This window comes from Giraffa tippelskirchi, chromosome 7 (genome assembly GCF_054371585.1).
Source record: "Giraffa tippelskirchi isolate mGirTip1 chromosome 7, T2T-mGirTip1v1.2.pri, whole genome shotgun sequence".
Taxonomy (NCBI): Eukaryota; Metazoa; Chordata; class Mammalia; order Artiodactyla; family Giraffidae; genus Giraffa; species Giraffa tippelskirchi.
Window position 1 is genome coordinate 90,645,948 of NC_137281.1, and position 17,136 is coordinate 90,663,083.

At 37.6% G+C, this 17,136-nt stretch overlaps 3 protein-coding genes and 1 pseudogene across 9 annotated transcripts in view; 1 reads left to right on the plus strand and 3 right to left on the minus strand.

Annotated features, from left to right (window-relative positions):
• LOC145512707 (uncharacterized) overlaps nucleotides 1-17,136 on the plus strand; it is a 199,225-nt gene that overhangs the window by 19,942 nt on the left and 162,147 nt on the right. The window lies entirely within an intron of this gene.
• LOC145512710 (olfactory receptor 11H7) lies at nucleotides 961-1,908 on the minus strand. Its single transcript, XM_081507002.1, has one exon. It carries the CDS (start codon nucleotides 1,903-1,905, stop codon nucleotides 961-963), a length of 945 nt encoding a protein of 314 aa, XP_081363128.1. The 5' UTR covers nucleotides 1,906-1,908.
• Nucleotides 6,552-7,545, minus strand: LOC145512685 (olfactory receptor 11H6-like). Its single transcript, XM_081506972.1, is given in 2 exon segments — nucleotides 6,552-7,526; nucleotides 7,528-7,545. Coding segments are annotated over 2 exon segments (993 nt in total).
• On the minus strand, nucleotides 14,656-15,583 carry LOC145512713 (olfactory receptor 11H4-like; annotated as a pseudogene).

Sequence of the window (17,136 nt, forward strand, 5' to 3'; positions counted from 1 at the left end):
AATTCTGTATTTGTGATATTATTGGTAAGAAGTCAGTTTCCTCCAGTTATAGCCCAGTTCTTTCTACTCTGCTCTCATAGCCAGCTCTTCTATAGTCTTTACATTTTTTTCCAGGTGTGAACTAGGGACAGAACATGTGTCTCTTAAACTCCAGGGGACAAGGGCAAGCCCTCTGAGTGGATCTCTTGATGTAATTTTAATTTTCCTTATGAGGATTGCATACTGACAAATCACCAACAATATTCTTACTCATAGTTTCAAACAAACTTATAGCCCTCCCCTTGTATACTATTGATGAAGACGATGAACTAAAAATTGTAACACAACACTGGCTTAATACTCTCTTAGTGTATGCAACAGTGATGTGTGGAGTTTTGCCAAAAATTCAGGACAATGGACATCTTATGAGTTATGTGTCTTTTAAAAACTTTATATGGCTGTGCCAGATCTTAGTTGTGGCACATGGGATCTTTGTTGCCCTGTGCTGGATCTTCAGTTGCGGTATGCAGAATCTAGTTCTCTGACCAGGGTTCTAACCTGGGTCCCTTCTTGCATTGGGAGCTCAGAGTCTTAACCACTGGACCACCAGGGAAGTCCCTGTGTTATGTGTCCTTTAAACAAAGCGTTAGACAGCCATGTAAACAAATAACCAATTTGATTTGTATCTCTTAATGTTGTGTGGCCAGAGATTTCACATTGAAAAAATTGAAATCTTCCTGGAAGCAAATATTAAGAATTTTTAAGAGTTATTTTTACCATATGGTCAGGTGGCAGTCTCTTCCTATGGAACCACATTTATGAAACTAAAAGTGCATCAGAATATAATCAAATATGTGATGAATCTTGCTGTTCACAAAAGTAGCATGTTGATTATGAATAGAACCAAATCAGTTTGGATTGTAAGAAGAGGATTATTTTACCACTTGCAGGAAGAGAGTCGTCGAGTTTCACAAAACCTTTTCATGAAGTTTGCATAATTCTCATTCCACAGAGGACCTTATGGAGGGCAAATTTCATGTCCCTGTTTCGTAGGCTGTAGATGAGGGGATTTAAGACTGGTGTCACTACAGAGTATATCAGTGTGATGATTTTATGCATAGTAACTGAGTTGCCAGATGTGGGGCTCACATACATCACCATAATGGTTCCATAGAACAGAGATACAACAACTAAGTGGGATCCACAGGTAGAGAAGGCCTTTTGCCGCCCAGCTGAAGAAGGAACCCGAAGCACAGCTCTGAGCACCAAGGTATAGGATCCAAGGATGTACAAAATGGTCAGGATGATGATAAGAGAGCTCACAGAATGGAATACATGCTCTATTATGGGTGAGCTGGCACAGGACAATGACATCAGTGGGTCCACATCACACAGAAAGTGATCAATGATGTTGGGACCACAATATGGTAGTTGAGAAATGAAGAGAATAGGAACTGAATGTCCTAAGAAACCAGTGAGCCAACAAAGAGACACTAGAATGGCACAGAGCTTCCCAGTCATGATGGTGGGATAGTGCAGTGGATGACAGATGGCAAGGTAGCGATCATAAGCCATGACACAGAGGAAGAAGCATTCAGTTGTGCCCAGGGAAAAGAAGAAGTAGAATTGAGTGAAGCAACCAGAGAAGGATATGGTTTTGGTTTTGGAAAGAAAATTGACCAGCATATTGGGGACTGTGCAGGTCACATACCATATCTCTAGGAAGGAGAAGTTGGCCAGGAACACGTACATAGGGGTATGGAGTTGGTGGTCCCACCTCACAGCACAAATGATGGCTATGTTCCCAGTTAGAGTCAAGATGTAGACCAACAGAATCATTGAGAAGAAGATGATCTGCATTTTCCAGGGACCAGGAAAGCCCAACAAGACAAACTGTGTCACGCTGGATATTCCTGACTTATTCATGGTTCGCAGACTGTGGAGAGAAGACAGATAGACAACTCACTTTACTGCTAAGGCATTTGAAACTTTTATTAGGGCAGGCAGTTCGATTCATTCAGGAAAATGTATCAAATATTCTAAAACATGTCTTGGGTAAATCTTGTCCTGTTCTGAATAAGCCCTTTGGCCCTGACTCTTTGTAAATGTGTAATTCTAAGCTGCTTGAACTTTCTTTGCCAGTGGACCAAATTTGTTAAATTTCATCTTCTTTTCAAATAAAGAAATCTTGAAATAGAGATAAAAATTATTTGTCTTATGTCTTTTTTTCAGTAAAAGCTTCATATATAAGGGCAATTAATGCCATTCAGTTCAAAATGAGAGGACACATATGCTATCATTTAAAAATAGTTTGAATCTTACACTTCCTACAGATTTAAGTGATTTTAGCTCTGGCATTATTACTTCAGGTTCTCTCTGTCTTTTTCTTGAACTATTTTCATTAGGAGATTTTCTATCGTTTTCCCCCTATGATACCAGAAGAAAATAAAAAAAAATTCATATAATAAATTATTTATATATTTTGCGATCTCTTATTTAAAGACATTTATATTGCACCATGGCTCATTTACAACTTGGTATTTAATCCTTTATTTTTTGCAGTGAAAGTCATTATTATTCACCCCATTATGATTAATTTCACATGATAATTTATCACAGGGCTTCCCTGGTTGCTCAGACGGTAAAAAGTCTGCAGGCAATGCAGGAGACCCAGGTTCATTTCCTGGGTTGGGAAGATCCCCTGGAGAAAGGTATGGCAACCCACTCTAGTATTCTTGCCTGGAAAATCCCACGGACCAAGGAGCTTGGGTGGGCCACAGTCTACGGGGTCGAAAAGAGTCAGACATGACTGAGTGACTAATGCTTAATTTATCTGGTTTCATATACACTTAAAATATATGTCATTAAGGATGAATATTCTTTGGAAGGACTGATACTGAAGCTGAAACTCCAATACTTTGGCCACCTGATGCAAAGAACTGACTCATTTGAAAAGACCCTGATGCTGGGAAAGATTGAAGGCAGGAGAAGGGGACGACAAAGAATGAGATGGTTGGATGGCATCACCAACTCAATGGACATGGGTTTGAGTCAACTGCAGGAGATAGTGATGGACAGGGAGGCCTGGCGTGCTGCAGTCCATGGGGTTGCAAAGAGTCGGACATACTGCACGACTGAACTGAAGGATGAATATAACATATGAGATGTATTGCCAAAAACAAAAAATAAAAACCAAGAGACTTTCTTCTAAAGCTCTTCTTGTTGCTGTCACAAGCTCCCTTAAAATTCACTATGTGAAAGATTGTATTTTAGTCTGTTTATTTATTTATGTAAAGATATTTATTTATTTGGCTGCACTGGGTCTTAGTTGTGGCATGCAGTGTCTTTAGTAGCAGCATGAGAACTCTTAGTTGTGGCATGTGGGGGTTTAGTTCCTTGACCAGGGATTGAAGCCGGGCCCCCTGGATTGGTAGCTCAGAATCTCAGCCACTGGGCCACCATGGAAGTCCCACTTTATTTAAACAATATCTCTCAGTTTTCAAAATAGCAGAAAACAATTGAATCAAAGATGTTTTAAGAATAATTATTTACCAACATTTCAAAATTTGCCCTTATTTCCTTTAGAATATCATCACCAAAGAAGATATCTTTTTAAGAATCAAACACAACTCAGAATAAAGATCATAATGATGACTTTAACATAATGAAATCTCTAGACATCTTTTAACAAGATATCTTCAGTTTTTTTGACTAATAAGAGGAAATTTTCCTTAAAAATAATTTTGGTAAAGTGGTATATGAAAGTGAAGTGAAGTGGTATATCCATAATATTTATAGTATTCATTTAACATAATCAAATAGAAAAAAAATTCCTTCTATTCAGCGAGGCTATATATTTAATATATATGTCTTATTTAAAGATAAGCATATTTATAATGATATAGATGTTGCAGGCTCATTAAATTAGTAATGCATAAAATGAACTATAATCCTCATTTAGAAGCAAACATAAGCTTCCCATTGAGCTGATTGTGTCAGAGCAGTTTGTAGTTCTGTGAACAAGAAACCAGGAAGAGAAGGAAATTGAAAGATGGAGATAAATTCTTTTTAATTTTTTAAACTGGGATGATTACGAAGAGCTAAACTAACTTACATTGATGCCCATTTTGGTGAGACATTTGAAAGGATGGCTCCTCACTATTGGAACCTGGTACTTTTTAAGCTAGTGTCCACTCTTCTTAACAACACAAGAAAGTGGTGAAACAAAGAGTAGCCACTTACCTCTGGAATAGCAGCATCAGATGACTTGAATTCACAGTCTGAGTCACAGACTATGACTCAAAAACTTCTAGTATTTGAGCTACAGACCACTTTTTTTGACATTTAAAAAAAAAAAAAAAGACCTCACAGAAAAGCTATCCCTCAACTGTAGTGAAAGCATTATAAATTAATTTCACTGATAATTTCCAACATAATTATGAGAAGCAATACTTAATATATTCACCATTAAACCCTATGTGAATCTCAGTCTTCATGTACACTGATTTGATTTTATTGTTAGAAGAATTTCTTAATGCTACTTTTCCTGAAGTTGCAGATGGGTGGACAAAGGTGGAGAAGCTAAGAGAGGATAGATACCAAGAAAAGCCCTCCACTTCTGTTTTCTCTTGGGTTCAGGCCCAGTGGATGGAGCTAGTTTCATACTATTTTGTTCAAAGTATTTATTAAAGTCATACCATTGCTGATGACCCAGCCACTTCCTAAAAAGGGAAAGACATGTGGATGACTTTGGTCCCATTTAGTGTGCTTATTTTGGAGAATGTGAGTTCCATGGTGATCTAAATTCTCTGAATTTTTTTTTTTTTTTTTGGTTCTTAAGCTGAAAGAGAAACCAATATTCTTTGATACTCAATCTCTTGAGTATATCATATATACAGATGTATAGGAAAATAGGCCTACCTGTGGTCTATAATAGCAGCAGTACCCAGCAGGAAAGATGTCTCCTAAATAGAATGAAGCTTTCCTAGATCATCCTGGAGAGTCCATAGGTTTTCCTTCACTAGTCTTCATGTGGAAGCCCTAGGTGAGAACTTTATGCATATCTTATTTCACTTCTGTTGCACCATAAGATTCTGGTGGTCTGCTTCCTACAGAGTATGTTGTAACTATGTGCTGGTCTTCATGTACGCATCATTTTGGCCACTGTTGGGAATTCTCAGTTCTTGCTTTCTTAAATGTGATCCTATAACCTTTTCATGTTTCCCCTAAGGACCTTCTTACTTTCCTGGAGGTTTCATTAATATTTCTGATAGGTTGGCTCATAGGGATTGTTAGAAATAACGTGCTACATTGACTCTGGGGGGACCCTGTGGTCTTCTTAAGTCTGTGTTTTTCAAGCAAGTATATGTGATTTTGTGCTGTGGGATACAAAAAGTGCCTAATTAATATCTTCTGAGGAAGGGACAGTTTTACTCAGAGGAGATAATTTTGTATTATGCCAAATATGTGTATATGCCATGAAACAAAAAGTATAATTTTTAAGATAAAATTTTTAATTTAAAAGAAATATTGTCTCTACATGCCCCATGTTTTCTGACCACTGGTGCCAAACATGCTTTGGTGGTGGAAAGGTTTGAGAAACACTGTACTAGAGTATTTCATCACCTAGCACCAATAGGCTTATCTCCCCATTCTCCCTATGAACACCTGATTTCATTCCCAGTATGGCCATAACTAAGGAGGTGTTCTCTCATTTTAAGTAGATTGGCCTCTTAGTTTCTGACTTTCCTGTCACAGCATGGGGTTTGGGCACAAAAACGGAATTTGTTATTGATATAATTTCCTCTAAATATTTTTCTTAGAGTTTGTCTGATAGCCTTCTGAGAAGCACAGAAATATGTTTAAGGCATTGTTACTCCATACTACAAGTGGTAACGGGGTTGTCACAGTTGATTTAGGAGGAAGCACTGTGAGTAAAAATGCACAATTGGGAGAAAGACTATTCAAGGTAAAATAAGAAAATTGATCATCATGAAGTGCAGGGCCTTGGTGGATAAGCAGGAGAGAAGACTGAATGGAATATCTATTGAGTGAGCACTTGGAAGGCAGGAAGAAGAGTTTATACTTTATCTGTAAGTGATAGAGGTATGAAGTATACTCTGTTTTTGGTGTGAAGACAACCTCAAACAATGGATAATATCCATTACTATGTATTTTATTTGGTGGCTTGTTCACCCATTTTCTTTAAGAATACTTATTTTCTGAATTTAGAGGATTGCACCCATTCTTGAAAGGCTCCAAGTACACATTCATTTGATTCTTTCACCAGATAAGATTAAACCAGCGAAGATACATCACACTTACATAAAAAAATATATCTCTCTATATATTTAATAACACCATATAATTACTCAGTGATGTTGTACATGTTTAAAATGTTTATTCAGCATTTATCATTGATGAGCTGAACTTGAACTGCAAGGAACTGTGAAAAACAAGGCTTTCCCTTTATTGTGAGCCAAAATATGACTTACTGTAGCCAGTCTCTATCATTGTTACTATAAATAGTTGAGGTCAGAAATGACAAATTCTGCTTCTCTTTTAAAGATGTCTCAGTTTTGATTAATTTTTAATCCCAGGGCTTTCTTTAGGGCATCTTTCATGTCTTTGTTTCGGAGACTGTAGATAAGTGGATTTAAGAGCGGAGTCACTGCTGAGTATACCAAAGTGATGATTTTTTGCATTCCTGCTGGGTTTCCTGATGTTGGGCTCACATACATCACCATAAGGGTTCCATAGAACAAAGACACCACCATTAGGTGGGACCCACATGTGGAGAAAGCTTTAGTTCTACCAGCGTGAGAGGGAAAACGAAGCACAGCTCTGAGTACCAGTGTATAAGATCCCAAGATGGAAAGGAAGGGGCCAAAAATAATCACTGAGTTGAAGGTGTAGCAAATAAGCTCAGTGGAAGGAGCAGGGATGCAGGCCAGTGCAAACAATGGGCCTGGGTCACACACAAAGTGGTCGATGATGTTGGGTCCACAGAAGGGAAGTTGGGAGATAAGGACAATGGGGACTGGATAGCAGAGAAATCCACTCACCCAACAAACACAGACTAGGACCACACAGAACTTCCCAGTCATGATGGAGGGGTAATGCAGTGGGCAACAGATGGCCAGGTACCGATCATAGGCCATAACTGATAGGAAGAAACACTCTGTTGTACCAAGTGAAAAAAAGAAATAGAATTGAATGAAGCAGCCAGTGAAGGAGATGGTCTTGGTATCAGAGAGGATGTTGACCAGCATGTTTGGGACAGTGGAGGAAACATACCAGATCTCTAGGAAGGCAAAGTTTCCCAAGAAGATGTACATGGGCATGTGAAGCTGCCTGTCCCATTTCACTGCACAGACAATAGCCCCATTCCCCAGCAGCGTCAGGAGATAGACCACCAGGATTAATGAGAAGAAGAACATCTGCATCTCCCTTTCACCAGGGAAACCCAGAAGAACAAACTCAGTCACAAAATGCGTTGTTGTATTCTGGGATCCCAAAGCTGTTAGAGAAACTGAAGTTAACAGAGCAATGAATAATCATGAACATTTGTAGGTTTTGCTAACAAATAGCTTGGAAAGGTACAAAGGTTGGGGTTGCAAAGAGTTGGACACAACTGAGCAACTAACACTTTCATTTTTCACTTTCACTTTCAACGCCCTTTTGAGCAGTAAGAAGGAGAGCGCTTTATCCTTTTTTTTTTTTATAGATAAGAAAATGGAATATCAGAGATTTAACAAGTTTACTTGAATGTGCAAAACCAGTAACTTCTAGATACACTGGCTTATTTGGAGACTGGTTTGAAACAAATCCCACTTCATTTCAAATATTGTTATAACCCTGAGTCTTAGTAACGTTTCATCTTTTATGTTTAAATCATTATCCCTTGGATAGCCTACATACAAATATAAACTTTAGACATATCTTTTTTGCTTTGAAATAAAGTTAAATATAGATCTGAAGCAAATAGCTGTAGAAGTCCAGTTAAAAAGCAGGTAAGAGTAGAAATGCAGGGTGGAAGTCTTAAGCCTGTTTGCTTTTGCTGCTCTCAGGAAGGTGCTGCAGATTCCCAGGATTCTATAAAATGGTTTGAAAACCATTTATCCATTTTTCTCTAGGTCACATTCTGCTATGTGGCTTCTGGATTTGTTGAACAATTCAGCCTAATCCCCTCCTAAGGAGCTGGTTCTCCCAAAGCACTATTTTTTGTTGGGAAAAAAAAAAATCTCCTTTATTACTTGGGACTCCCTTTGTTGAAGCTACACAAAATAAGTCTAATTCCTCTTCCATTATGATGATGATGGGGACTTAAATAACTGATGGCAGCTATTATGACCTCTATACATGATTTCTTTTGGAAGCCATCATTTTCCTGGTATGTGTCCCCCGAGCTGCACTATTTCACATCAGGCCTGAGCTCTTGAGGATAACTTGCAGCTGGACATGTCAATTTCTCTAGAATATAAAACCACATGACTTCATTTTTTCTAGGAATTAAGCCCTAAATACCATAATTTGTCTGCTCATTATTTTGCTTTTACCTAATTTAATTTAGTAATGAATAGAGAGGTCGCTTTAGGATGTGCTAAGACCAGAAAGATGTTTCTCATACTGGCTGATTTAGGATTTTGGACAGGACTATAAACTTGGATAATTTGCTAACAACCTTCCTAAAACTATTGGTATAGGTTCATTTCTATGTCTTAGTTTTCTGGTTAAAAGATCAAAATATTTGGCTGGGTAAGCCACCATCAATATTTTAAAATGCATAATATATTAACTACAAAATAGGATAATTGGCTATATTATTAATGTCATTGTTAAGATACTCACAAAGTTTCATCCTTTGCACTTTAAACAATCTTCAGAGTGCAAAAGGCTTGACTCTCAGTAGTTCAGCAAACCTGGAGCAAACTCAGAGGATAAATGTTTTATTGCCAAGGTAGCTTTGGATATTTGTATTGATTAACAGTATTTTTAGAATGATGACAAAGGTTGCCTCTATAAGCGTGACTCATTAACATGAATATTTAAATTTTGTCCAAGCAGTTTAGTTCAATGGACTACAATTGTAATGACCATATGTATTAAAACTTACAGGAGAGTTATAATTTCAAATGTGCTTTCCATAACTATACCTATATTTGCCAGGCCACATGCTGTCATTTTGCTTCTAACATATAGTTACTAGGCTTTCAGCAAAAAATGTTGAATAATGAATTAAATTGTAGCATGTTATCCATTTTACTCATTCATTTGTGCATTTCCCAAGTGTTTATTTACTTTTTATTGTATTTCTAGCAGTGTGCAAATTCTGGGATAATGGTAAACATAGAAAATAAAATTCATCCCTTTTTGGAATTTATGGCTTATAAAAACTATCCATATTGTCACTTACATTTGTATAGTCACACTGTATGTGACTGGAGCTTCCTTCAGTGAAACTGTGTGTTTCACCATATACCCAACTATGTGCCGTGCACCTAAAAAAGACATTTATTCCAGTTAGAACTAAACTTAGATAAATCTATGTAGTGAATGCAATAGCATGATAACAAATTTTATTTGACATAAGTAAGATATCTTCGGCTTTTTAAGACAGAAGGCAGTGACATGAGACATGAACTGATTAACTGTATTCATCTACTGGAAAGTTCTTGGCATCAAGATGAGAGATATAATTCCAATTCATGGTTTTTGACCTGGAACGAACTGAGCCTCATAAATCTTAACTCCCACTTGGTCATTTGACTTCATAATGTGTATGACCTTTTGATGTTTGTGCTGCAGTGAAATTTTCGTGACTATGGAATATAGGATCAGATAAATATGTATAAATGAACTTCACAGATAATTTGGAATCTCTGCATCCATTTCTACTGCCTCCACCCCCAAAGCATATCTGTTACAAGCTCAAATGATGAATTTATTATTTATTTTGGCTGCCCTGTGTGGCCTGCGGGATTTTAGTTCCCCTGACTAGGGATCGAACTTGCACTCCCTGCAGTGGAAGTGCAGAGTCAGGGTTGTCAGGGGAGTCTCTCAACTGATAAATGTAAGTCCACCTCTTACTATTCACCTCAAGTGACACAACAAATGAACAGCTGGAGAGAAGAGGAGGAAAAAGGAACCTGGGCAGTTCTTTCTGTACAAGAAAGCCTCTACAAGGAAGTCTCTATAACTCCAACCACTTGCTTAGGATTTAAGCTACCTTGCTCAGAGGACAACACTTTAAAAATTGTAATTGCAAGGATTCTTCTTTTTTTAAATATTTATATTTTAAGGTTAACCTATAGATAAATCCAAACGACAAAAGAGACTGCTGGCTTACTGTTTTTTCAGTTTCTACTCATCACTTGTCACTGGCTGACAACTCTGAAAGAATAAGAACAACCTGCTTTAATTGCTCTTGCTGAAGATATTTGTCAATCAAAACTTCACTGACCAATATTAGAAAGAAAGTGATTCAAGACTCAGGCTGCATTCTAACTGAAGGATAGTTAATCCTCCCTCCAGAATATCCAAGACATTTGAGCACTATTTCCCTTAGGTGAGTTATATAGTGGGAATTCTGTGATACCAGAGTGAGCCCTTAATAAATACTTCACCCAAGTACTCCTTAGGAGTGTGTTGGGAGAAGAGAACTGCAGGCCTTAACACATTTTCCTACAAAGAACAAAGGAACAAAGAGTTAACAGATTTACAGAAGAATAATGTGCTCTTAACGGCAGTGGGTGTACAGGAGGATGCAGGTAGACTTTCCTTACATACCTGATGGTGTTTCTGTCTCCAAGAGATGGATGTGAGAGAATTTCTAGCCACAAGATTGTCCTCATTACCCCATCTAAAAGCTCATTCATGGATGGATAGGAGCATTCGTGGCTCCAGATACTTGTTTCCTTTAGTATTCTGAACCAGATGAAGTGTATTTTTCACATCAGTGACTATTAAGTTTGCAAGTCTCTCTTGAATAGAATCCGTAGTTCCCTAGTGTGCTCATTGGGAGGCACCTGGTTCCCTGTACATGTATCTCTGTGCATCCATCTAATCTTCCCTATATTTGTTTGTATTTCCCCAGTGGTTTAACTAGTGAGATACACAGAGGTCTGGATAAATATCCAAGAGAAGCCAGGAAAATTTTCTTCTTTGTGGTGATAACCTTCCTCTAAAGAACTGATCTGAGTGCAGGAACGGAGGTAGAAAGTGGGACAGGTTAATGAGAGAGGAGATAAAACAAAGAGAAAGAGAAAGAAAGAATGTGTGTGCATTTAAGAGTGTGTGTATGTATGTTTGTGTCTGTGATCTTTTCTCCAAAGTACATCCATTTCCTTCTTGGTATTTAACCTGTAAGGACTTAAGTTAAAAAAATTCTTTGTCTATACAAAATTACTTAAATTTGTTATATTTGACATACAAGAAAGAATCTCCCTTTTAAATTTTAAAGATAATTTGAACACATTTGTTTGAAAAAATTGAATTTTTTGTAAAAGTGGATGTGCAATATTGACTGACATAATGCAATATTAGTGAAAATGAAAATTGAGCACTGTAAATGGTTCAGAGACAGGAAGTATGATTTCTTTCATTGATACCAGGTTAAGGAGAACAAACAAGAAGAGGCAGAGAACCTGAGGGGAAGAATTCAATCATAGCAAACACTCAAGTAGAGAACACTACAAAGATTATGAGTGAGGCTGTGTAAGGACAGAACAACTTCTAAAAATGTCCCTGTCCCAGCAGTATTAACATCACTCAAGAGCTTGTTAAAATACAAATTCTCAGGTCCCACCCCTACCTTGTAAGTCAGAAACTCTCAGTGTGGGGCCCAGAAACCCCCTTTTTGGACAAACCTTTATGTGATTCTGCTGCATGCTGAAGTTTGACAATCACTGTATAGATCATTAAAGACTGGGTTAAGGATGGATATGTTTGATGGACCTTCTAAGTTTGGAAAGGATTTCAGCAGCATCAAGAATTAGTTGAGCATGGTTTGGAGAAAGGATTAAGGGTGATATTTGTAGGGATAATTGACATCTGAAACTGAGTTTTAGATAATGTTGTATGTAGAAAAACAGGCTTAGAATTTTAGGCATCTGGGAGACTTTTGAAAGAGACCTGGGATAAGCAGGGAAATGGTGTAAAAGATTATTCAGGCATCATGTGAAAGGGAGTGACCTGGGATTAAAAGGGGCACTGGGTTTGAATAGAGTTGAACCTAAAGAGAAGGTGGTGGGCTAAGAGATAGAAAACTAGGACACAGAAAATCTAGGTCCTGGCCTGAGTGCTTTTACTTATTAACTGTAAGAGCCTGTTGAGTTCATTTCTTCAAATATTAGATACATACCTTCTTTGTGTTCTCCATAGGGCTGACATGAGAATGAAATAATAGATAGGAAAACATTTTGTAAATATCTATATAATCATAATATGATTGTGATTGAAGAGCCTCAGGAGTGGATTCCTAACTCCATTATCTCTCCAGTTTGTCATGGAAATATCATTCCAGAATTAGAATTTCCTTTCTCAGGGTCTAGGAGGACTTTCCATTCCTCTTGGGCAAACCAGTTCCTTGACTTTTACTCCTCCCCAAATATATATCCCCAGATCAGGTTGCAGATACAAATTCCTTTAAAAAGAAATACAAAGTTATATTTGACAACTAGAAATAAAGAATTTTTAAAATGCCCATGCCTCTATTTAGTCTGTTGTCAATGAAACAACCATGGTGATCACCCTTTTAAAATATAATGGGATTCTATTACTCCTCGGCTCAAACTCTGCTCAGAAAGGCTTTCCATCTCATTCAGAATTTAAAATTCTTACAATGGCTCACAAGGACCTGTACAACTTGGCCCTCTGCATGCTCTCTTTGACTTCATCTCTGATATTTCCCTCTTAATCTCTCTATTCCAACCAAACCAAACTACTTGCTGTTACTGGAACACAAGCCTGCCTCAGGCTCTTATGGAGAACGTGCCTCCCTCTGCATGGAATGCTCTTCCCTCAGCTATCCACACAGCTCATTCCCTCATCTCCTTCAAGCTTTTGTTTAAATGATACCTTCTCCTGGTGGCCTTCCCTGATGGTCCTATTTAAAATTTCAACCTTTTCTCCCTCACTTCCTGTCTCCCTTTCCCTTTCTCCACATTGTTTATCACTTTCCAACATAACAATATTTTTGCTTATTTTTTTATTGTCTGTCCCTCACTAGAAAATAAACTCCACACATAGAGTGTTTTGACCATTTTGGTCATAGTGTATCTCTAATGCCTATGAGAGTATCTAGAATAAAGTAGATGCTCAATAAATTTTTGCTGAATTGAAAAAACTACTATTTTATATGATGTTAAAACATAACATATATAAGCATGAAACTTTCAGTCTGTCCCTAATCTGGAAGAATCTGGACCATGAGGAGCTAGGAAGATAGACATTTTCTCTATAATCCTTTGGTTATGAATCCATTAGACATTTAAATTAGATTATTTCACTTTAAAGGATATTGTACTGTCTTAAGAAATGCGTTCAGTATGCTGATGATGATTCATCTAGGATAATTTCTCTTAGTCTAGTTTTACCTCTGAAAGGTTGTTGCTGGACCACAAAAAGACGGCCAGGATTCTTGGCCTCCGGAGGAGAAGAATTCAATCCAGGGCCAGAGACAAGGCTTGATTGCTCAGAGCTTTTGTGTGATAAAGTTTTATAAAAGTATAAAGGAGATAGAGAAAGCTTCTGACATAGGCATCAGAAGGGGGCAGAAAGAGTACCCCCCCCCATAGTCTTCAGCTGGATGTTATATAGTCACTAACAGTTTGTTAATGAAAGAAAGGAATGTCTTAAAACTCAGAATGGCACCAGGCCCCTCATCCATAAAATGTATTTTGGGATAATCTTGGCACCAGAAGAGTTATCCCGGGCCATAAAACGATTGACTTGAATCTTGTAGAAAGGCAGATTACCGTGCAAATAGTTTCATTTACATAGATTAGGGGAACAATGTCTTAGTATAACATACTGGTTTGTCAAGTAGTTCTGAGCCATTAGGCAGAACCGACTTGGAGGCAGAGTTTGGGGTAAATGCATAGTACATTAACATAGCTTAAAACAAACATTTCCATAAGAAAAATGCATTGGTTAACTCAAGGTTTGAGAATAGTTACCTTCAGGTGAAACCAGGTGTCATTATGGCGACACAGTATTTTAAGCGAATCCTCTTTTAAATATGTATACAGAAGGGAAAAAATATCTCTAGTTTGTTTCCTCCTGCCGCTTAAGAGAGAGATAAAAATGTCTGACACTTGCAGCCCATTTCCTCCATTTGGAGACCCCTGGCCTTCCTGCCTGTTACCCTCTCACCTCCTTCCCCTAATAATCAAAACTAAAACAGTGTGCGAAATAGTACAAATATAATGCCCTCATATTACTATCTAAGAAATTATTCATGTTGAAAATATTGTTGTTATACTTAGGATGCAATCTGAACCAGCTGTGGTTTAGCTCTGCCAGGTTAGTTGAAGAATAAAACATGGAAGGAATCCACTAAAAAAGTCTTCTTTACTGTGTGCACTGGAAAATTAACAGCAGTATATGAAGTCTTTTTGAATAAATCTTTTATGCCTGGACAACGGTTTGCTTGTTCTCATGTAGATTAGTTTATGTTCATTCTATTTTCAGGACTTTCTTCAGTGCAGCCTTCATCTCCTTGTTTCTTAAGCTGTAAATCAGGGGGTTTAAGAAGGGAGTCACCACGGAATAGAACAAAGTTATAATCTTCTGAATTTCAGCTGGGTTATCCGCTGTAGGGCTCACATACATTGCCAAAAGAGCCCCGCAGAATAAGCACCACTGTCAGGTGTGATCTGCAAGTAGAAAAGGCCTTCTGTCGGCCTGCTGCTGAAGGGACTTTAAATATAGGAATCAGTAAAAGGGTATAGGAGCCAAGGATGTACAGAAGAGTTAGCATGATAATGAGGGAACTCAGGACATAGAAGATAATCTCGGTGACAGGAGCTAGGACACAGGACAGAGCCATCAGTGGGTCCATGTCACACACAAAGTGATTGATGATGTTGGGCCCACAGAAAGGCAACTGAGAGAGCTGCACGGTGGAGACAGAGTAACTAAGGAACCCAAATACCCAGCAAAGAGACAACAAAGCAGAGCAGAGTTGTTGGGTCATGATGGTTGGGTAGCGCAGTGGGCGGCAGATAGCAAGATACCGATCGTATGCCATGATACAGGGCAGATATGCCTCAGTTGTACCAAGGGAAGTAAAAAAATATAACTGGAGGAAACAGCCAACAATAGAGATGGTTTTTGTTTCTGAGAGGAAATTGATTAGCATACTGGGCACAGTGGAGGTAACGTACCAGATTCCAAGGAAAGCGAAATTCCCCAGGAGAATATACATTGGAGTATGGCGTCTTTGGTCCCACCTCACAGTGCAAACAATGGTCCCATTTCCCACCATGGTAAATATATAGATTCCAAAGAACAGTGAAAAGAGGAAATACTGTAACTCTTGACAACCAGGGAAGCCTAGGAGGATAAACTCCATCACGGTGCTTGGTGCTGAATTGTTCATGAATCCCAGGACTGCACAGAAGACAGAAAATACCAATATATAAGTTGCTTTGTTTCTTGAAAAACTTATAGGAAACCTATGCAAAGTATATATGTTAGCTGTTTTGCAATTAGTTTGGAATAACCTATCAACTCCTATGTTATTTAAAAGCCACCAACAAACAAATTTCAATAAAATTGGGTTCATAACAATAGAATCTTTATATTACTTGGATTTTCTTTATCAAAGGATTAGGTTAAAAAAATCCCCTCTTCCCTTTGAAAATTTTGAAAACTCAGAAGCACTACCCTCTGTGAAAAGAAAAATGTTGTCAGTTTGTATTAGATTCATTTGTATTATTTTTTAGGGCCAAACATATAATATCATACAGTATTTGTATTTCTCTGTCTGGCTTATTTTACTAAGCATAATATTCTCTAGGTCCATTAACGTTGCTGCAAGTGGCAATATTTCATTTTTTTTATGGCTGAGTTATATTCCATTACATATATGTATATAGGTAATATATGAACTTCTCTGGTGGCTCAGATAGTAAAGAATCTGCCTGAAATGTGGGAGACCTGGGTTGGGAAGATCCCCTGGAAAAGGGAATGGCTACACACTCAAGTATTCTTGCCTAGAGAATCCCATGGATAGAGGAGTCTGGCAGGCTACAATCCATAGGATTGCAAAAGAGTTGGACATGACTGAGCAACTAACACACATTCACACATAGGTAACACACACACACACACATATCACATATATCACATATATCTGTTGGTGGGTACTTGTATAAATTGTTTTTTTAACTTAACATATTTTGTATTTTTTCCATGTCCAAATGATAACTCTGCAACATTAGTTCAGTGGCTGCCTTGTTTTCTGTAGATTTTATCAACTCCTTAGTGATAGATTTTGAGTTTTAGTGTTTTATATTATAATAAATACTCTAATTAACATTCTTGAGCATATTATCTTAGTATACTTGATTCATAAAGTGAGGTTATAATGATTCAATATTTAATAATTAAACTAATCAATGTATTGTGTCCTAGTTTTTGATGGTGAGGATTTTTAGATATTCTTTGATGCCCATCATTTCCTGAAGTCAACAAAGCAAAACCCTTTAACATGTAAGAAAAAATCCTGCTTAATAGTTTCAAAGCATGTTATTTACATCCATACTAGAGCATGTGCCATAATGACTGAATAATGTGTTGTGTTTCCTCTAGACTGAAAACTTTTATAATTCATAAATGATATTAAATTTATCTTTATATTCTCAGTTGACTGAGTTTCTGGTGCTTATTAGGCACTTACTCAGTGAATTAATGGTTGAATGAATTTTGAACTTGTCAATTCTGTCACTGAAAAGCTAACCTACTGAATTTATGAACATCACCATCACTGAGCCTCTAATCTGAATTCATTGGGCAGAGACTTGTGACTGACCAAACCTAAGATCGAATCCCCGCTTGCCTCATGTCCCTGTCATATGTGAGTGTCCATTCTAAATATAAGCCTCCCTAGTTACTTACCCTTTTCATACTGTTCATGGGGTTCTCAAGGCAAGA